General features: G+C 38.3%; 1 protein-coding gene across 1 annotated transcript in view; it reads right to left on the bottom strand.

Annotated features, from left to right (window-relative positions):
• ctnna2 (catenin (cadherin-associated protein), alpha 2) overlaps positions 1 to 22,522 on the bottom strand; it is a 149,584-nt gene that overhangs the window by 30,501 nt on the left and 96,561 nt on the right. The window contains exons 7-8 of the mRNA XM_068756986.1: positions 15,544 to 15,624; positions 11,649 to 11,801 (exon numbers count right to left, since the gene is read on the bottom strand). Of these exons, the coding sequence (XP_068613087.1) occupies positions 11,649 to 11,801; positions 15,544 to 15,624 (234 nt within the window). The remainder of the gene's footprint in view (positions 1 to 11,648; positions 11,802 to 15,543; positions 15,625 to 22,522) is intronic.

The following is a 22,522-nucleotide window of genomic DNA, read 5'->3' as shown; positions in this document are numbered from 1 at the left end:
CAACACTAGCAAAAGTAAAGCTCCCCTCTGGAGAGAGAACGGATGGCTCCTTCCGCTCCATTAATCTATTGACAATGCCCCATGACTAACACCAGCTTAGCAGGCATTGCTCATCCCCATTGGCTCCCCTTTCACTTAGCATGCCAAATGCCAAAATTAAGATGAACGGAAATATTGAAAACAAAAGCCGATTGCAATGGTGTCCATGGTTACTGAACAATGAACAATGTATTGATGCAGAGTTTGATGAACTGCAATTAGATAATTGTTCTCAGATATCTTTTCTTTTTTTGCAACATTAACATTTACAAATAAACATATTCATGTTAGGGTGGCATTCTCGCCTCAAAGCAAGAAGGTACTTGGTTCGATTCCTATTTGTATGGTGAATGTAATTGTGTATGTGTCGTATCCCAAGGGCTGTGTGTGTATTTGACCAGAGTCTCACAGAAGAGATGTCTGATTTAGTCAAATTGCCGGGAAAATGGCTACGCCTACAATAGCATCGGTTTATTGTGGAAAAATAGGCCTCCCATTTAACAAGCACAGACCGGCCTTCTGATATGTGTAAAAAGCCAAAGATTGAAGTTATCGATGATGAGAAGCATTTGTGTCACTCCCTAAAGCTAAAGCAGCTATTTATGGATTACACTAATGTGTTCTGGCAAAAGCATTATATAATTTGGACCATGCAATTAAAATAACGCTTTCAAATTTCAAAGCGATATTATATACAATATTGTACTGTACATTTTATTGTATAAAATATACAAAATAAAACTTTGTTAGATAAAAATTAACAAAATTGGAGCATGCAAGAAGTTAACAATGTAAAATGTGATGGAAATATGAATTACAGAAAAATGTTATGAACAAAGAAGGACGTAATGCTGTGATGTCCACATTCAACACTATTATGCTTCTCAAATCTCCTCAGTGATATTTTAACAAAAGTTCAATTTGGATAAATGTACTTTTATTCCCCACAATTTGTCAAATAAAGTCAGCTGTCTGAAACACCCTTAGAAACGGTCGTTATCTTTTTTTTTCAAGTGTTCAGCTTCATTACATAATCTTTATTGCCATGGTGAAAGAAGCAGTAACTTGAAAATAATTTCATGACTGAAAAAATAGTGAAAAGAAAGACAATTTGCTATTCTGAAAGACAAGCATGAAATGATAAAAAAAAATCTTCCTCATAATTACATGTTTCTGCAAGTAGAAAAATATTTTCCTTTTTCATTGGTGAGTTTTCTTGTTTCCATAATCCATGTTGGGAGCTGTCGATGTTAGCAGTTATAACAAATGATGCATTTGCAGAATACATGCATTTTGTCATTGAGAAACACCTAGAAATTGTCAATGGTGCTGTATTATTCTGAGCGACATGATGAATAATGCTAATGGCCTGAAACTGAAATAAAAGCTATTAAAAAACAAAGTCAGTGCGTTCTGAGAAAAATATTTCCATCAGCTTTCTGGAAGGCTTTTCACTCAATGAGCTTCATGAAAACATGGTACCAACAGCTATATCCAACATGGTGAATGTGTTTTGATGAATTCAAACATGACAATGAGCATAGAAGCTCTCTGCTGTCCTGGACATCAAGTAACTGTCACCACACTGGAGACCACTGATAAGGTCCATGACATCATCTTGACAGATCGACAAGTAAAATATTGTTGCGTTGACACAGAGCACGGGTATATATATCCCTGGAAGGTGTCCAAGCAGTCATCACGAAGGACCCCAAATGCCCACAGTGTCAGTTTGTTGTGCCCTGAAAATCCTAGTGTGTGTCGACAAGTAGACATGGGCAATCTTGCAGTTTATTTAGGCAGATCCTGAGAGATTTGTCAAGCAATTTGAACCCGTGGAAAAGAATTAGGTCAACAACCTCCAACAGACAGGGAAAAACAAGAAACATTAAAGAGACGTCCAGCTCTAAAGAAACTGAAACTGTTGATGCTTATTGTGATGCAAAGGGTGATGCTGCTGATGCAATACCAGCAGAGTGGTCATGCCATTACAGGGATCTACCACTCTAATCCCTTGAGTCAGCCAAGAAAATCAATGAAGACGATTTGGTTGGGAAGCTGAAAAGAAGGGATTCTTTTGTTTCATGATGGCTGGACTATATGTAAATTTAAGATGATAAATTTAATGTTTTCTAAAGCTGACAACCTTAGAAAATACAATTATCACTTGTCTCTTATGTTAATGATTTTGACTGATTAGAAGAAAAAAACACTCCACACTCTAATAATAGAAACTATGTTTTAGTTTAAACTTGCACACTACTACTAAAACAATATTATATGTGAATATATCTGAATGGATGCATATACTACATATGTTGCTGACAGCAGGCACACTTGCATGTTCATACAAGTGAAACTGGCTGCCTGACTTCACTGGTGTGCTTATGCCAAAAGACCTCCAGTTGTATGCATGACTAATATTTTCATTGCTGTGAGCGACAGACGTCTGCAGAAAGCCAATATCACACCGTGTCAAACAGCTGTATGAAAACCACATGTGCACTCACATGTCCTATTGTGTGTCCAAGTTACAGGATTTCCAAGTCAAATGGCATTGTAGCTCTAACTAACATGTGAATCTATCAGCTGATTGTAATTCAATGAGATGAGACCAATGAATGGATCAAAGGAACCTAAAATAACACATTGCATCATATTATGTGTTCCCATAAATGCATATTAAGGCTCTCGTGCATCAAACAAAGATCTTGTACTTAAATTAAAAGTATAAAATAGTCAAGTTAGCAATGTTTATTTTATGCATCTTTGGAAAGACCGGCCTAGTGTGGCTAAGTCTGGATTGGCTGATGATCTGAGCAGCTGCCAGGAGAGAAAAAAATGCCTTGTGTGTGTCGTCGCGTCGTGCACACATTTGCATACTCTCTGAATCAGATCAAATATAGTGGGACGAGCTGTGCCTACCTTATGGAAATTCACAAGGAGATAGTTTGCTTGCATTTTAACTCCATTTAGGCCTGAGCTGCATAGCAGTATTTTCCCTCTTACTTCCACTTATCCCAGGATAATCGCTTCACGTGTGACCTTTTCTAAACAAACCACAGGTTATCTGCCTGAAAGTCCTAAATGAAACTGGGAAATGGAGAAGAGAAAACAAATAGACAAAGCACAAAAAGTGCTGAGGACTGAGATAAGATTGCACTGGGTCAGAGAAGAAACAAAATGCAATTAGGTGTACGTCCTGCTCGTGCTTCGCTGGATTTATGTCCCCACTTTATTTATTTCATTTGAGGAACAATGTGGTGGCAGTGACATGTGGGTATGTGAAGAACTGTGGTCAAAGATTTCACAGACAACAATGGGAAGAACAAAATAAGGATTTTAAGCACGGGGGGGGGGGGGGGGTAACAGACTAAATTACAGATACAGTAATACCTTGAAAAGTAAATGTGAATCAGACTTGATGTGTATTTGTAAAATATTTTTGAATCCGTAAATTGAGTTTTTAATGTTATAATGAAATATTTTTCCTGACTCCATTCTGGATCCAATCTGGATGAAATTCCGTGGTAAGATAGAGATTAGTTGATATCTTCAAGTTATTATGGAGATTAGGGGTTAAATCAGGATGTATAAAGCCATTCCTAACACAAATTTTGGCCTTACATGCAGACAAATTATTTTGCGAGAGAGTCCGATTTAAATTGGTTTTAGAAACATGTTTTTTTTTATATATTTATTCTCCTATGTCTTCCTTAATTCTTTCTCACAATAACATTTAACAAAGTGAGGCAACCTTGAATGTTGCCATCACATTTTAGGATTAATAAATGCCAGTCAATGAGACAAAAAAGAGTAGAGCAGTCATGTTTCATAAGCAGCACATCATGATGGCTTGGAAATATATGTACTTTCACACATATTTTCCCAAAGGGCCAGACCTGAAATATATTGCACATTACCTATCTGGGGCAAAATTATTGAATCTCCTGTAGTCTCTTTGTTTGTTCTCTCATCTAATTAATCAACAGTGGGTGGCTTTTTGCCATTGCCAATTTGCATTATTCTGCATTTGTACTGTGGTGAAAAGCCATGGCTCTCATTAAGAGAGATCATCTATTTTCCATGATGATAATGGATGACTTTTCTTCTGCACCACCAAACATTTTCTCTCACTCTTTCAACCGGGCCCCCTTATTCTCTCTTACTCCCCAAACAGACACACTTCAGAGCAATATGTAGAAAAGGACTAAATGAAGCACCGTGTGATTAATTGATTTAATTTCCAGCAGATTTAACTTCACGGTGACAGCCCACTTCACCCCAAAACCTTTCAGATTATTAGATTTAAAGCGGTGTCAAAACGTCAAGCGGCTTACACATGAATGCTCCTCCCCATTTCCTTCTGATCAACCATATAGTTTCTATCTGTCCTTGTTACCTCTCATGGGTGTCAGAGCCTCCTAATCTTTGAACATCAAGACAACCTCTCTCTATGTAACTTTGCAACTCCTGTGCTAATGTTGTGTAAACATTGCTGCTGCTGTTTGCCACTTATTTAGCACATGTTAATATTACATGAGACAGAGGGGCCCTTTGATGATGTAAGTGAACACTCAAACTAGGGCTTTCTACCGCAGGGAAGAGGAGACGGTGCTGTGGAGCAGCTCCTTAGAGATTTGCTTCACTTCCGCATATGCAATCAGGCTTGGTAGCAGTTGAGCGGTTCATTTCTCCGCGGTCGCAACACTGAAGAAGACTGTTCTAGTTACATATATCAGGGCTGAGGCAGAAGGTAATTATTAAATGTATTACAGTAAAACATACATAGGCTTGCAAATAACTTCCGCGTTTTTTTAAAAATCTGTCAATCATTGCTTTCTTTTCCTTTATGAATAATTAATGAAATGGCAGAAAACACACAGTGGCTTATAGTTTAGTAAAATCAAAGTTGTGCCTCATATCACATAATTCAATATAATGTGATTTTATAATGTGTTAAATAATACGTGTTCAAGAGAACATTTTTACAGTAATGTTACAAGTTACTACATCTTGTAAACAATTTTTTTGCAGGAGAGTATTTAAAGTCATACAGAAAAAAACAAAAGCCAAAAAGTCTTGTCAGCAGTCGTTACATTCATGAGGGAGTTGTTGCCCCCCCCCCCCCCCCCCACCCTCATGTGAGCTGTTATTCTGAGCTGCACCCAGGTGCGGCTGGTTGTTGTGGTTTCTGAGGATGGAGGTCAATACGGCATTGTATTCGGCTGATAGATGATGTCTCAGTGCTCCACCTCTGTTCAGAGATGTTTCTCTAGTATTGACAAGAATTGCTTCTTTAACTCCTCTCTCAATCTATCTGTGTTCACTGGATACCTCCCTGGGCTGGGAGCCGACAGCCATAGGTGAAACCTATATGACTTGACATGAACAGCTCTCCTTATGAGTTACCGGTCTTGACAACTCCCACTAGGGGGTATCTGGAACTGCCCATCAGAACTGAAGAAGTCTCTTAGAACATCTTCAAGCTTTTCGTACAAAGCCAGTTGATTTTAACAAATATATATATATATATACATATATTTGTTAAAATCAATATATATATATATATACACCACATTACTTTAGATAACAAATAATAAAAAACATGCAGAAAAATATGTTAGAACTATGTTAGGACAAAAAGGCAGAACAATGAGAAAATCACTTTGAGGAGAGAGAACAGACTCTTGATGAGTCATTAACCTGCTGTCGGGGAAGTAAAGTGGCTGCATGACGTGGTTTAATTGACCCTTTTGTAAAGAGGTCGTTGAATTGATGAGCCACAGGAAATGGCATAGTTTGGTAGATTAACAATGATGTCAGGTAACAGGTTGTGTGAGGAACTGGATAAATTGTCAACATCCCTAATTGATCTATAATTTCAGTCATTAGTACATTAGTGTAGTAATGATATATGCGTGTGTGTGTATGTGGCCGAGAAGGATGTCCGAGTAGTCTAGGACATGTATGACAGTTGTACGACAGCAGTGAAGTGTGCAGTAGGAGTGACAGAGAAGTTTAGTGTAGAAGTGGGATTGCACCAGGGATCAGCTCTGAGCCCCTTTTTGTTTGCAATGTTGATGGATAGACTAACAGATGATGTGAGACAAGAATATGATCATTTAGAGAAGTGGAGGTCTGCTCTAGAAAAGAGAGGATTGAAGGTGAGCAAGAGTAAGACAATCTACATGTGTGTAAATGAGAAGGTCCCAAGGGGAACAGAGAGGTTAGAAGGAATAGACTTAAAGAGGTTAGAGGACTTCAAGTACCTCGAGTCAACATTGCAGAGCGATGGATAATGTGGAAAGGAAGTGAAGAATCGTATGCAGGCAGGCTGGAATGGGTGGAGGAAAGTATCAAGTGGACTATGTGATAGAAGTGGCTCTGAGTAACACACAAAAATGTAGCTTTTGTAAACAACAAGCAATAATGCATTTTTCATGAAAACAAGCAATTGTCCCAACTGAACAAGTGACAAGATAGCTTTCAACTGTCACAAGAATATGCAGGGGCCGTCTACAAATAGCAAAAACGAAAACAGATGTACTGGAGTTTAGTTGCATGGGAAATTAATTATTGATGATTTAGCATGCATGTCCAGACCTTGATTTCATACATGTTATTATGATTGTTGGTCATAGTTTCTGCCAGTGTCGTTCTTTTCTCAGATTGTTTTTTTTTTTATGTATGCAAATAGGTGTGTTCCAGGACCATGGAGTGATTCGTTAAACAATTTCCGATTTTGGCGGGTGATTGGCTGCTGCTGGGTGAAGCGAGATTTATAAAGGGCCAAGATGGCAGTGTGCAGGGGATAACAGGCAGCATTTCTTGTCTCCCTTCTCTTTTAAACAGCCACATTGTGAAGCTTTATTTAGTCACTGGAATAGTTTATTCTGATTGGTAGGGGTGGACTGCCACAAGTGAGTGTTTTGTGATTTGTTTTATCTTTCCTTCACCGTCTGCCTATCAATGACATAATTCATTTAAGATTTTAGTGCTCACTTTTACAGGTCTCAATGGTAAAGGGTCATCACTGACCAATAGACACCTGGCTCTCCCGAGCGAGCTTTAACCTGAGACCAGAGAGATCTGTTTCTAAAACTGGGGGAGATCGCTCCATCCAGGCTGCAGCACCTCAGCTATGGAACTAAGTTCCTCTGTGGCTTTGTTGTGTTGAGTGTATTGACTCTTATATTCTTTCTTCAGACACACATTTTACAGGGCTTGAACAGCTCTTGCTTACCGTGATTTTTATGCTTATCTTTGCCATTTTGATTGCTTTTTACATATGTTTATACTTATCTTTCAAATCTTTTTTTGTCCTGTGCATTTTATCTTTTTTTGAAACTCTTTGTAATTTGCATCTGCAAAGGGCTATATAAATAATCTTTAATTTCTTACTTACTTATATACTGCACATTAGTCATCTCGTGACTAATGAGATAATCAGTTCCATGTACAGTACACGGTAGACAAAAGATGAAATGATCTTGAAGTGATGCTCTTCGAAACACGTTATTGGTCACATCCTGCAAAATGAAGATGATAAATGAATCTGAAGCAAAAATGCATTATGAGAAATCTAAAGTGATATGACTAAGCATGTCCCATGGGGACATGACATAATTAAGGATTTATACTTGAATATCTAGCATATTACCACAGAAAGTATCTTCGTTCAAAGCAGGGATGCATGGTGACAAGTCTTCCTCATGTCGCACTTAATCTTGCGTAATCCACTTAGTGTCACATCTGAATAACATGACAGGAATTCTGCCACTTCTTGTCATGTAGCACCTTCATAGAGGCAATTTTAGATCTTAGCAGGAATGGTGACATTTCTGTCTCCGAGGTAAGCTTAGCTCCACTGCAATGGTTTGTTAAAATGTGTCACACTAACATTGCCACCAACTCATGCATTCTGTGAGCGATAATAGAGCCTTTAGTCGCCTCCCAAGGCCTACAGGGGAGGGGGTGATCTTTTCTGAATGCGTGCTTGATGCCAGTATAATTCTCATTTGTTTATCTCTATTTTCCCTTTTAGGGACATTAGAGATAAAACACGAAGAAATAAATGTCAGCTTGAGGATTGCTTGATTACATCCTTGGGCACAGAAGCAATTCTTCAGAAAGAGGGCTGATGACCAATTCCCTCTGTGAGACATGTGGACTGAATCATACACAATAATGAATAAAGAAGCCAAGGGGGAAAACTAACAAATGTCAGTGTATAAAATTAGAATCAAAGATTTGCAGATAATTTATTTAGGTATAAGTAAATATTTAGAAATGCATTTTTCTGTCAGACATCTGCTAATGAAATTCCATTTGGCTATGGCCACAATAAAATTTACAGTATCTTGCAAACCTATTTAACATGAATGCTCATATTGAAATACTTAGTGCCAGAGAAAATATTTATTTTTCACTACTGCAGGTCACAGAACCCCAGCACTGCCAAATACCTCTATGAAAAGAAAAAAAAGTGGTTATTCCACTGACTGTTGATAAATGTGAATTAAATCAGATGATGAATGTAGGCTCAAAGTTTAGGATCATCATGAATGGACCTTGAAACTGTTCTAATTGTGATCTACTTCCCAGTTAACTGGCTAGTAAACTGTTTAATACAGTGGCCCGGATAATAATCTTTACTGCATGCTGCAGACTGCCTCATTTCTCTGAGGGCTGAGGGCCAATTTGGTATTGGTTACATTAACTTTGTATTGGATATGCATAATCACTGGAGGTATGCCTTTCTTCGTGACTGAAGTAAGGTCACTGCTGTATATCGAATGTAGGAAAAAATTATGAACTGGTGAAGGGAAAGTGAATGGTAGTGATATCTGGAGAATGATTTGTATTTACATAGACACAATACTGTATTCCCATATTAGGTAATACATGTACAAATTCTTATGTTGGCTCAATGGATTTGCTTGTTTTTTTGCAGCATATGTGACAATAACACAACATTACTGATTCCGATATCAAAAAAAACAAGTGACTAAGAGAGGGACTTTGCCAAAAGACTGCAGGGCAGTGAGCGCTAATGAGGGATTAACTACAGATTCAAAGAAGAAAGTATTGCAGACATTGAGGCCTTATAAGAGATAAAGCACACACATAAGTGTCCTTCATAATGTGAGAGGTATCAAGGTCAGAGAAAAAAACCTATTTGTGACATTAGAATAGTGATGGAGCGTAACACACTTTAGATGTCCATGAACCGGTGGCACATATACATTCCTACTGGCAATAAATAAGAACAATTTTAAGTTTTAAAGAATTGATATTAATCTTGTGCTTGAAGTAACAAAAGCACATTAGTGGGTGTGGCATTATTTTCATGTAGACCTCAATGAAAGAAGCAGATATAAGGAAGTAAAAACTGTTGAATGATTTTATGTTGAATGATCTTTTAAGTTTAATTGCATTGAGTTATTTAAAGTTTGACTGGCTACTTCATGTCCGGCCACATTGATGACTCTTTTGTAATCAATGTTCCATCTTATCAACATGAGCACACTCACTGTGATTGACTCTACAGAGACACTACAGTATGAGTGGTAACCCAACTACAAAAAACTCTTCCAGATTGTCACTGAGATTTGTGGCTAAATCAGGTGAAGAAACATGGTTGAAACCATGACTCAATCTCATCTTCTTCTAAAAATACTATTAGTAGACAAACCAAGTTGGATTTCAAAATAAAAGATTGATTGCCAATTGCTTGTGCATAAATAGCTGCACAGGAGTTCGTACCTACACAAATATGAGCTTCTGATAAGCTGATTGTGCAGCCAACAAGATTTCTGTTTGACTGGAGCTTATGCCCCATATCCCTGGCACAGAAAAAACTAATGTGTAACTCCTTGTTGCCATATGCTTTACAGCACAAACATAAAAATGCACAAGGGAAAACCACCTCGTTGTTTGTGAGGATAATCGAATGGGTCTACGTAAAACGACCTTGCGTAATAAAAGTTACAACATTGTTAAATGCAAAGGACATGTTTTGATTGTAGAGTTGGTCAGATAGTTCCAGATCAGCAAGCAGCTGGCGTTGAACAAAAGGGCACACAGATTATGTCAAAGGAAGAATCATTGCTGTTTCTAGTGACAATATGTTAAGAACGTCACACAGAATGGGTTGCAAATGCTTCTCTGCAAGATCCATGAGAACAAATGGCACTGAAGGACAGAAACATTCAGGAATTCCTTGAAGACCAAGAAACAGTTTTTTTCACATGACAGCAAGATATAACATAACCTTTAATAAAACACACTGATCTTCTTTGCAGGATGAGCTGAAAAGCATACAAAGCTGACTTCAGTGACACCTTACCTTATCTTATCTTCCTGGATGTGGATGGTCTAAATCTAATCATGAGGGAAATGAGCTGCTTGGCGGAGGTCTGCATTGAATCGTTTAACTGTTTCATTTTTCTTATGCAAGAAAATGTAAACATTTTCACATAACTCAGAATATGAATACATATGTTCGGCTAGAAAGTCTGTGATACAGTGAATCTGCAAAAAGTGAACCACTATATAGCGAGGGACAACTGTACTGCACATCCTACTCCTCTGTAAATCCAATAACAAAGGACAGTTCTTGTTTGGATCCGCAAATATGAATTCAGTAATGTAATGCAGTGGAGTGTCAACTTTTGCATTATTTTCCTACAGTATTAGCATAAATAGGTCAATGTGCCTGCAGAATGCAGCAGAAACATGGCTATAGCTTAGCCTTCCTGCAGAATTCTATCTCAACTTTGACTGAAGGGACCTTTTTATACGCAACATTTGCATTCAAGGTGGGAGTCAGATATCCTCACTGCATAGCTACTTCAAACCAAGACAAAAGACAAAAAAAGAGAGAACCTCTGTGTACACAGGTGTCCATGTTCTTGGCCAAGGAACAAACAAAAAAAACACACACATATATGTGCAGGTCAATCTTTACAGGTACAAGACGCTGCATAATTGTTTTTTAGAATAAGTTGCATGTTGAGCACATGAATAACATTGCGAAGGTTGAACCTTCAAGTCAAGTGTCAGTTCTAAAGGAAATCATGATTAGATGTGAACCTCTATTCTGTTATGTTGCTATATTGCAAAATACATAATAATATGTCAATCATTCAACAAATGTTGGGCAGTATTTGAGATTATGTGCATGTCTGTATATGTGTGTGTGTGACATTCAGAAAAAAAAGTGTACTGTGTAAGATTATATTATGCCGTCTTTACAGTTTGTTTTCAAGTTTGCAGTTTCTCTATTCTAACCTCTATAAAATAGGGGGAGGAAATGCAATAAAAAACAATGTCAATATCACCATTTCTAATATGCAGATTTAGGCTATTAAAGTTGGCATCTTTGGTCTCCCTACATAATTCGGAGGCCTCTGTGCATTGTATTATTTTTATTGTGGTGACCTAATTGTTTATGTCTAATAATTGTCTAATTGCATTGTTTATGTAAATACCTGCACATGTTTTGCAAGTAACTCTAATTAGTAAACTGTGAATGAGAAGATATTAACGTTAGCATATGAGTGTGCCCCCCCCCCCCCCCCCCCCATGTATATTTCAAGACTGACCTCCACCAGCTTGTTTGCATGTTCACGGAACACCTGGGCGTACTCCTTGACCTCCTTCTCATTTCCACTCTTAGCTGCCTCAATGAGCACCAGTAGAGGGACGTTGGTCTCCAGGAAAGAGTCTGAAATGTGGTCCATCACAGCCTTTCTCAACTACAACACAAAGAGAGGGAGAGAAAGAGAGAGATGGAGGTCATATTAAGAACACTGGACCTCATTGTGTGAAAATGGGCACAAGAAAATGAGCGTTGTAATAAAAAGAATATACCGGTAGTACAATGGGGTCAAAGAGTCGCATTGTAGGAGGATGAGTATAAATTACTTGTAAGGTGTCATTGTTCCCTTAAGGCATTTTACAAGAGCAGACGTTGCGACTTAAATCTCTGCTTATGAAATTGTTTTGTGGCGAACAGGCAGGGGACTCTTTGTTTTATAAGACAGTGAATGGGTCCGGATGCTACTCACTGTGATAGCTGATGAGATGCTAGAGGGAATAGTACACAAACCATACAATACAAGTCCTTTAGCTTGGAAAAAGAGGGAGCATGTCATGTAAGACAGGAATACAGTAAAGCGTATTCCTTGAGACGGAGTATCACCGTGTGTCATAGTCTCAAAGAGTCCATCATAATTTCACTTGTGTCAAATAAAGCAATATTAATATCATTAGATTGTTTGACTGCTAAAAAAACATGTCAAGTTTGGAGACCATGAATCTGAATTGAGAAATAAAAAAAAGCTGCACTTCGCATCCTTGTGCTAACAGTTGAATTTCTGTTTCTGATTCACTTGCTATTCCAGTTGTGCAGAGATTAGTACATTGCTGTCAGCAAAGAAAGTTTCTTATTAAAATGTCAAGAACAATAGCACCATGAAAGGTTGAGGTCAAGGCTGAGGGGAAACAGCCTAAGCAAATCAAAAATAAACGAATACCTCCCATACATGATATCTATGAGGAATCATGGGAATGATAAATGGACTGCACTTTTTACACCTTCACAGTTCCCAAAGTGCTTTACATTAAGCCTCATATTCACACTCCAGTGGGCGACTGCTGCCAGGCCCACTGGGAGCAACGTGGGGATTAATGTCTTGCCCAAGGACACTTGCACATGTGGACAGTCTGAGCCAAGATTGAAACCTTTGACCTACCGGTCACTGGACGACCCGCTCTATCAACTGAGCTCGGAGAACTAAGAACTGAAAAGAGGATTGATCGAAGCAACTGGCTGATCGATCTAATGACAAATGTGACACTTCATCTTAGAGTCTTTATTTAATGCATTCGGCAAATTTAGGCTGCAGCCATAAGAGTTCAGTTTAAGAGACAACGGACTGTGAAAATAAAAGTGGCATATCAGCATCTTATAAAGATGCTTTCTCCTTATATGTAAGCTGTTCACATAAAGTGTAGATACTAATTTACATTTGAACTAATTTACTTTCCTTAAAGCTTTTTTTGTGACTAACAATGATTGAGGGAACTATCTAGCTCCCTGATGGATGATCACCATGTAATCAACAACATTTTCATGTTTACGGTAACAGAAATGTGTGAGTTGTAAAACCAAAACAATGAACTGAAACACTCATTAAAATGAGGAAAATGCATGGTTGATTTTATGATCTACCCATTTCACATTTCACAAGTAGTCACATAGAGATTTTTCTCTGAATTGTTCATCTAGAAATATAATTTATTTTATATCCACCTTTGGTTCTTCCAGCTATAAACATGTGATGCCTCAAAGAAGGATATCATCCAATGCTTGAGTTAATAAGGAATTTAAAATAATGTAGCTAATGAAACAATACATAGCCTTAAAGTATTTTGCCGGAAACAACAAAATGTTTCACAAAAAATCTTGCATTTTTAATAAAAACTAAAAGTTACAGTTGACAATATTTTATTTTACAGGTGTTCCTCCTTCACATAACCCTCAAAAAACAGCTGTTATAATCAACAACCTAATGACAGAAATGGAAACGGCTTCAACATCCCAAAGCAGAAAGAAAGGAAGAGGAATCAAAAACATGTCAAGCAGTTTTGCTAAAGGGAATCGTGGAATCAGCTATCAGTCAAAAGAGGGCCCAGAGATATGACTTGACAGATGCGTTCATTATAGGCAGGATGACAGGAAATAAAACACATGGCTCATTTCCAACAAATGTGTCGCTTTGTTTGGCAAGTGAATACTAATCAAGGGAGGGCATTTCTTTTAATCCTGCAAAATATGCTAAGGTTTAATTTGAATTTACTTTGAGTTCTGCTCTCCTTAATGCCCACCTGTCTCTCTGTGAATCCAGCTCTCACATGGCTTTCCTCCTAGTCAAATTTACTTTTCTTGCACTGCTGAGTACAGCCCTGCGGTTTCGAAAGCACAAAACATGCATAAACATTACAGGCTATGGTACACTCATTTCTAATGCAGCTAAAGTTGTTTTGCGAGGTTAATAATTAAAATGTGGAATAGCATTTAATTTAATGAAAATAGACAGTTGAGTTTAGACAAAGGTAGGCACATTACTACATACCCATCTACCTATTGACTGTTTCGGGAATTTTTTATTCTATATTTCGTTGCACTGTATGTCTATTAAGAAAAAATTGGTATATGTTTATAACACATCATAGAAGATCATGGAAGGGTGCAGTAACCAAAAAATATTCAGTGTCATTTCCAGGGATTTAACATCATGGCACTCAATCAACTTTATTTCCTCAGAAATGTGGATGCTGAGAAACTTACAATAACAACAAGATATGAAGAAACAAACAAATAAATAAACAAACACAAATGGAAGGATATTTTAAAGAAAGTTGGTTCGGCATTTTTTTTGCCTATTATCTTGCTTGAATGGACACATTTAATATAAATATCAAACATTCAGTTAACATCATATGGCACAATTATTGTCATTTATTTAAATTATTTGCATGTCGATGACCTGGAATAAAATAATAATGCTAACTTTCTCTTTCAGTGTTGTCTTCAGTCTTCCTCCCATTTTAAACACAATGTCTGTTATTTGTTTGTGTCTCATCTAATAATTGATTCATTATTTTCTTCTCAGACATACTGTGCTCCTCCCTGCAGGATGGTCTTGTTTCTCTACATAGCACCACTGACTTGCAACACTCTAAATGTTTTGACACAATTACAGCATCACAGCTTGATGACAAGCAGTGTGTGCTGTGAGTTTGCCCTCCCATCTAAACCCAAAGCTGAAACAGACCGCCTATTTTATCAATCAAACCCCTGAGTCAATAGAACATCATGTCAGAAAAAGTACTGCCGAGGAGTCTGTCTAGAAGCCCCACCAAATGCTTGATGGGAGGGAATAGCCACAAACACGCAGAAATGAAATTAATAAAAATACAAATATTTTGTGAATCAAACTGTTGCTTTTGAGAAGCAAGAATGCTGGTCAAATGTGAAAGATGGAAGTAAAGGTAATTACTCCTATCTAAATACATGCAACTAAAAGTTAGCCATGACACAATGCTCAGAAATATTAGTTTCAACAATTTAGTATCCTTGAAACTTAAAACGGCATCAAACACAACGCTGTGCATAACAAGGTAGCACCTGCACCTCAGACGAAGGTGCTTTAGAATCTTGGTGTTGGTCCTATATAAACAAGGCCGTGTCTGCATGGGCATCACATGAAGAGCATGCACAATGTATCTATTAAGTGGGATCGAGGCATGCATAGACTCGGAAAGATCTGAATGACAGGCTGAGAATATAGACCATAGAAATAGAGGCCAAGAACATTTGTTCCTCAGTCCCAATGAGAGGCATGATCACAAGTTGTTCAGAACAAATACTATGGGAGTTCAAATTCACGACTGACATGCAGCTAATAGCCAATTCACGCATAAAACACTCACCTGTCGGCGCAGGTCCCTGGTCTTCTTTGTCATCTTATCAATGGCTGAGTTCAATGGGTCACCTTTCTCTTTCCGGCCAGTCTGTGAATGGTAACAAAAGTGTCAGGGTAACACAGTGAAAGAACATGCTGGTATAATCATTTATTTTTCAGTCACTAACTTTCAAATATTGAACATTTTAGTTTGATGTGATTCAATCTAAGTGTATGAGGGTTATGCAGTACACTAGATTGGCAATTACAAAAAAGATGTCTTGACAGAAGATGTTTGGATGTGCACTGTGAGGACATTCCTGAAATTGATTGGAGTGAGTGGAAGCGAGTCTCAAACTGCTTGGTATGTTGTTATCATTCAAGTTGCCTGTCTGGCCAGTAGCAATTTAGTTAATGCCCCTATGAGCTGCTCATCCTGGCACCGCCAAATCATGCTGGTGGGCTTGAAGAGGTAGTTGACTAACATGTGCTTCTTGTGATAAATGTAGAGTCACCAGCTGCTCCTTCTGACTACAGGGAGTAGTACTGAGAGAACATTTGCCATTTAAGATTCCCCAACTCTCCAGCAATCACCAGAGCATGAATACACAAACATCATGTTGTAAAGAGGACTTGAAACAAGTAACTAAGACTTAAAACTCATTATGAAACAGCCTATTGAGGAAATAAATCAAGTGAGAAGCAGAGTCATTTTGTCTTAAGCTTATTTTGAAACTTCTTTTGAAACCAGGGAGCCCGCTACTTGCGATTTGACTAAAGATAAAATACAAAATAAATCACTTTTCAGTGTTGGCAGTTCTCTCAACTTTAAATCATGTCCATGGCTAAGTTTCCTAATTTCTCTGAAAAGGTGCAAATATTTATCTTACCATTTAGAAAGAAGCACAAACAACAATAGGAAACAACCTGATTGTTCACTTTACTTTGGGAAGTATTGATATTATATGATATACATGGTTATTTAGGAAAATACTATTACACATATGCTCATGTTTTGGGTTGAAACCATTTGTTCCTTGCAAAAATATGCAAAGTAGGAGATGAGTTGAATTAACAATCACCAACAGCAATACCAGAGCTGGAAAGAAGTAAAGGCATTGGGAAAATGCTGGAGTGTATTCCTTCAAGCTGATGAATACCACACTTACTAATGAACTGCTACCCCTCCCATGGGCACACTCAATGAACACTAAGGTGAGGTGCTACAACACATTCAGTTTAAGGGTCTAGAATTAATGTTTTTGTTAATTAACAATTGTCAATGTTGACAAATGGAAGTGAGGCTTCTCTCCGTGTCTCTTGTTTCTGCATGGCTTGAATGATTTTGTTTCCTGAATTTCAGAAACCAACAAAGGAAAAAAAAGAAGGGAACAAATCTACTAATTCAAAATCTTTATATAATTGTGGCTTCTTTGAAAGATATATTTTTGCAAAATAGAAGGAAACAAAATGACTAACAGTCATACCAGCCTTTCTTTGAGAACTGGACAGAGCTGCAGAACAACATGACTTTACATAAGGGGGGAGTATTTAGTTGTGATCCTGTTTAATGAGGTACGCCATGTCTTTTGACATGTGCTGTTTCACTACTGTCCTGCCATTTAGATAATTGTGTGAAACTGAATTTCATACCCATGTGTCACAATGTACTAATTGTGACCTTATCCAACGGCCAACTCAAACCATAGTTACACTGACTACCATCTTCAATACCTTGGTCACTACCAGTTTATAAAATTACTAGTTTAGCTTTAGCTTTAAACTACTACTACTGTACATTCGGCTTGTCCCGTGAGGGGTCCCCACAGCAAACCAAACTTCGCAACTTCACCCTGTCCTTTGCATTGTCCTCCCCAACACCAGCCACTCTCATGTCCTCCCTCACTACGTCCATGTATCTTCTCCTGGGTCGTCCTCTAGTCCTGTTCCCTGGCAGTTCCATCCTCAGCATTCCTTCTCCCGATATAGTCCCTGTCTCCCCTCTGAACATGTCCAAACCATCGACGTATGGCCTCTTTGACCTTGTCTCCAAAACTTCTAACCTTCACTGTCCCCTCTTACTGTTTAATTTCTAATCCTATCCAACCTGGCCACTCCCAAGGAGAACCTCAGCGTCTTCATCTCTAGCTCCACCTCTTGTCTTTTCATCCTTTAGCTTTGAACGTGTATGATAATATACAGAGAAAGGAGAGGAGATGGGGAGCTGCTACTGTAAACTCAGGCCAACAACACAGCGATGCTGAACTTTGTGTTGTATTGCTGTCGTTTAGTTAGCAACACATTTAAAACAGGTCCAGAAACAGGTCTGCATACTTCTTTTTCTTCACCTGTATTGCACAAAGACTCCTCACATTTATTTCCTGTTAGTCACACTCCAAGCTGAATATGTGCTTAAATATGAGCGCATGCTCACGTTTGCAAGATCATTGACATGAAAGTGCTGCTCAAACAGCCTGCAGCCATAAAATCAGACACGACACCATTCCCCCTATAGCGTATCACCGATTTGCCCTTGGCCAACGATCATATAGCTTGAGTTCTCTATGGATTTTAAACATTAGCAATGGGCCATTTGTCTCCTTTCTCATATTACAGTTAATCACGCCCTCTTCTAACAGCAATCACATGATCTTCTTTTTTTTCTATTTTTGCAGAGCAAACAGAAAGATGCAGAAAGAGAATTCATTACGTAAAAAACAACAACACACCTTTGTTCTCATTGCTTTATTATATTTGCATTGCAATTCTGTAAAATGCAGGAATATTACTTGAGTTTGTTGCTGATTTGCATGTATTCTACTTCATTTCACTGTGTCCCGCACATTCGTATAAGCACTGACAGACCGATGTGCGTGCATAAACTAAGTTCTATACGAAAGCATCTGACATGACAGCACGAGTCATGTACTGCCTAAAGAGCCTAATGTGTCATCATGGCACCAGAGGGATGCAGGATTAAAGATGCTCACTGCCAAAAATGAAAAGGGGGTATAAGTGGAAAATCTCCGAGGACACATATTCATACATGTTTATGTATTATTCACAATCTTAACTGAATTGAGAGAAAAAGGAAAATGGTCAGGCTCTCCATGACCATCAATTAAATAGTCATACCATAGACGAAGTAGACAGAATAATGAACAAAACTGTGTTGTGTGTGTGTGTATTAATTTTTCTTTCTACAGCTATTTCTGCATCTTAGTCAATGCAACAAAAGGTTAGTATTCTGCTTAAAGTGACAGCTCAAAGGTCCATGCATCCATCCTTCATGCAAACAAGAATGTGCTACTCATGTTGAATTTTACGCAACACACAAGATTTCCAATTAAAACTACTACGCATGATTCCCCCCATAATAAACTTGAGAAACAAGAGAGTCTGCAATGGTGAATCATATGTTAATCAATGCGTCAGGCTCATTCAGCCAGCATCAGTCAAAACTGTGGCATGTCCATATTTGACTGCTCATGCATGTGTGTCTGAACGACAATGTGAGAGCAAGTCACATTATTGCATTTATATGTTTACAGTGTTTATCTTGGAAACTAGTTGACAGGTGTGTCCTGTGTGTGTTCGTGTGTACAATTGTTGTCAACAATTTGAATCCATCAAAAGCTTAACAAAACTGTTGGCTGTCTCCCATAATGCCACATTTTTCTACAGCCACATAATGGAACGTGCATGTCGTTTTTTTGTTTGTTTATTTTTTCTGGTAAATCGAAGTCCCTGTGTTTTGCTGACAATTCTCAACCATCCTTATCCGTCATTATCCATCCCCTCGTGTGTACACATTCATTCAAAGTTGGGGGGAGGAAGATAAGAGGAGGGCGTCCAAAAAATAAGAATATGGTGTGTGGGCTAATGGAGGAAATTGCTGGTGTATGGAGTATACTTGTGAAACGGCTAAGGATCCTGGGCATGTTCACTCATTTAGGCCCTCCGGATGCACATTGTGTAATTTAGTTGTGCACTGCAGCACAACTGGCTTTGTTGCATTTATCACCTTAAAACACGCGTGTCAGAAAAAATGTGGCCCTTGTTTTCAGGTATATTCTCTTTTCTTTTTCCTCTTATTTTTAACCCCAAAAAATAGATGCCAGGGCTCAAATATAAGAATTCAACAAAATGTTAAAATGCTAAGATAATGCTGAAACGAATGGACAATGAAAAAGTAAGGATTGAATCTGGTGATTCAGAGGCCATAACATGGCAAATCAAAAGAATGGGTAGATTAACCAGAGAGAAAGAAAAGTGGGTGGATGGTGGTGGGAGGGTATATGAGGCATTCAGCCACGGTGTGGCAGAGCGCCATTGCGTTAAATGACATCAATTCGGGCTCCTCGTCAATTCAATTAGGCAGAAGTGAGTAGTACAATTACTGTCCAATGTGTTAAAACCATCTGCAGCAGGCTTAAAGGGGATGGAGAGCTGATAACATGGGGGTGAGGACATAACTTTGTATAAGCAAGCTTGGGTTGCATGTCGGTCAGTTTAGCAACAGATAATAGGTAGCCAGATCCTTGTCACGATAAGTGTCATTCTCTCAACTGTTGTACTAACGATGTGCCAATGTGACGTGCTTTGATTACGCGGGACTTAAAGGGGTGCAGTGTTGGATTTGAGTGTGTTTGATTAAAGGACACTGAAAGATGAAAACACAGAGCAATGCACATGGATGTCACAAAATATTTCATGAGTGGTACTGATTTGATTTTTTTATGTTGTTAAGAGCCACATAATACAGAAAGCGATGTCATATCATAATCTCTTCATAGCCATTATGACCCCCTGGCAAAAATAATAGATACAGTGCAGGCACAAGGCAGTGCTTAAGCAAACAAGAACAGACATGGCAGTATACAATGCTGTGTAATGGTGGGAGATAAAGCTGGCTGAATAATGTTTTGCATGGTCAAAGGTTTAGGCAACTAAAATTTAGGGGTAGATGGAAACATGTTTATTTTGTTTTTCACTCCATCTGCTGATCCAGTGTCATGACGGAAGCCTGTCCAGCCAACAGCATGCATACAACCTGCATATTCAGTCTAATGGATGAGTGTTGGAGAGTAGATTATCTAGTAAACAGAAGGTAATTAGTTCATGATAGATGATGATGTGCGAGCGCATTTTCACTTTTGACTCCCCTCTCTCGACGGCAATGCCGTTTGTTTCTCTCCTTCATTGTAGGGATTTTGGTGAAGCTTGACCTTTATTTGTGTTTTACGAGATGAAAGTACTGCAAATACACAATAAGTACTACATTATACATACGATTCTGGATGACAGCAACTGAGCACAATTTTCACAATTGGCCTCCCAGGCCTTTACATGTATTTGGTTATTTTTGTGCTTCGAAACATCTACTTCAAAAAGGTATTCAAATGATATTCCATCAGACTGTCTTTTTCTATCATGAAGTTCCAAAACAATTCATGACATCGCGCAGTAATTCTCTTGTAAATTCTGGAAACTTAATAAGATTTGTTTTTTTTCTACCAAAGGCCAATGCTTCACAACTATTAAAATTCTACAGTGGAAAAAATCAAGGGTTTCTGCTGCCATGCACTGCTCATATGGGGTCTTCTCTCTTCAGGCCTGGCCATCTCCTGTATGTTAGTCAATGCTGCCCAGAAAGACAGCCTGAGGAGATGGGGTGCCCTCTGACACTAACTCGCTTATCTTTGATGGTCGATGCCTTCTGCTTGCTTCTCTCATTACACAAGCTCATGTTTCGAATGCGAGTCTGTCACTGACTATTAACATCTGTGGTCAAGCAGACTGTGGGTGAGAAGAAGCATCAGGCTTTTCATCAGGGACATTAGAAATCACAAAGGAGCCATGTATTGAAGACGGCATAAACACAAACTTAAGGATGAGCATCCTGAGTGAATGGATATGAGTTTAATTGTTAGATTGATGCAGTGCAATGTGGAATTATCCACAGTATTTCAGCGAAATGTTTGCATACAGGTGTTCATCAACTTACGACCTATGCGACTCGGGACTGTTCGACTTTATGCCTCATATGTTTTTTTTTTGTTTTTGTTTTACTGTTTACATGGTGTTTTTACGACATACTGGAAAGCAAGCAAGCAAATCGAGTGTACAACAGTTTCTGTGGTCTTACCCACCATGTCTACCGAGAGGAAATCGTTTCTTTCTGCTCCAATATTTTTCGGATCGTGAGGCAGCATAATATACATGTTATAATATACAGTAATTTAACATGGGGCGACCTAATCAGCATATGACAAAACCCTCGGAACCAATTGCCGTGGTAAGTTGATGACCCCCTGTATTGAAAATGCACTAGCACTCATATAGATGGCATGAACAAATAGTTCATGAGTCACAACTGAACCAAAAACGTTGCAGTGTTACATTTCTCAGATGTTCCACAGATATTAACATACTGTTATCTTCAGATTTTGTTTGGTGCAAGGGTTTGGAACAAATATACATTACCCAGTTGAGCTAGAAATCCTGATAGAAATTGATTGCTTTATGCCAAGTGCTTAAAATAGTGATCAATTCAACAAACGCACAAATAAAAATCTAACTGAAAAAACAAAGATAAAATAAAATAATAAAGAGTGGATGCCCACAAACCGGAGAGCACTGCACAGAGAGGCGCTGGAAAAAAACAGTTTAGCTATAAACAGAATTGAAGACCGTTGTAAAGCAAGGAAAGAGTTGATGTACTTCTTGCTGTGCTCTTTATTTGATTGCCAGATACCAGCAGATGATATTACCCAGACTGATATATAATAGAAACACAGGTTCCGGGGATGGCAAGTGGTGTGTGGGTATGCAATATAATATAATGGATTAATCTTTCATAACCTCAGCCAAGGTGTTGAATTCTCAGACTTAAGATTCAAGAACATCTACAAAAATGAACTTCTCAGAGAGGGAGGTCGGCAACATCATATAGACTTTATCTACCAAAACAGCCAGACCGAGCCTTTAAGGGGCCCTAAGCAGTA

This window comes from Brachionichthys hirsutus, unplaced genomic scaffold (genome assembly GCF_040956055.1).
Source record: "Brachionichthys hirsutus isolate HB-005 unplaced genomic scaffold, CSIRO-AGI_Bhir_v1 contig_248, whole genome shotgun sequence".
Taxonomy (NCBI): Eukaryota; Metazoa; Chordata; class Actinopteri; order Lophiiformes; family Brachionichthyidae; genus Brachionichthys; species Brachionichthys hirsutus.
This window is presented reverse-complemented; position numbering and strand designations above follow the sequence as displayed.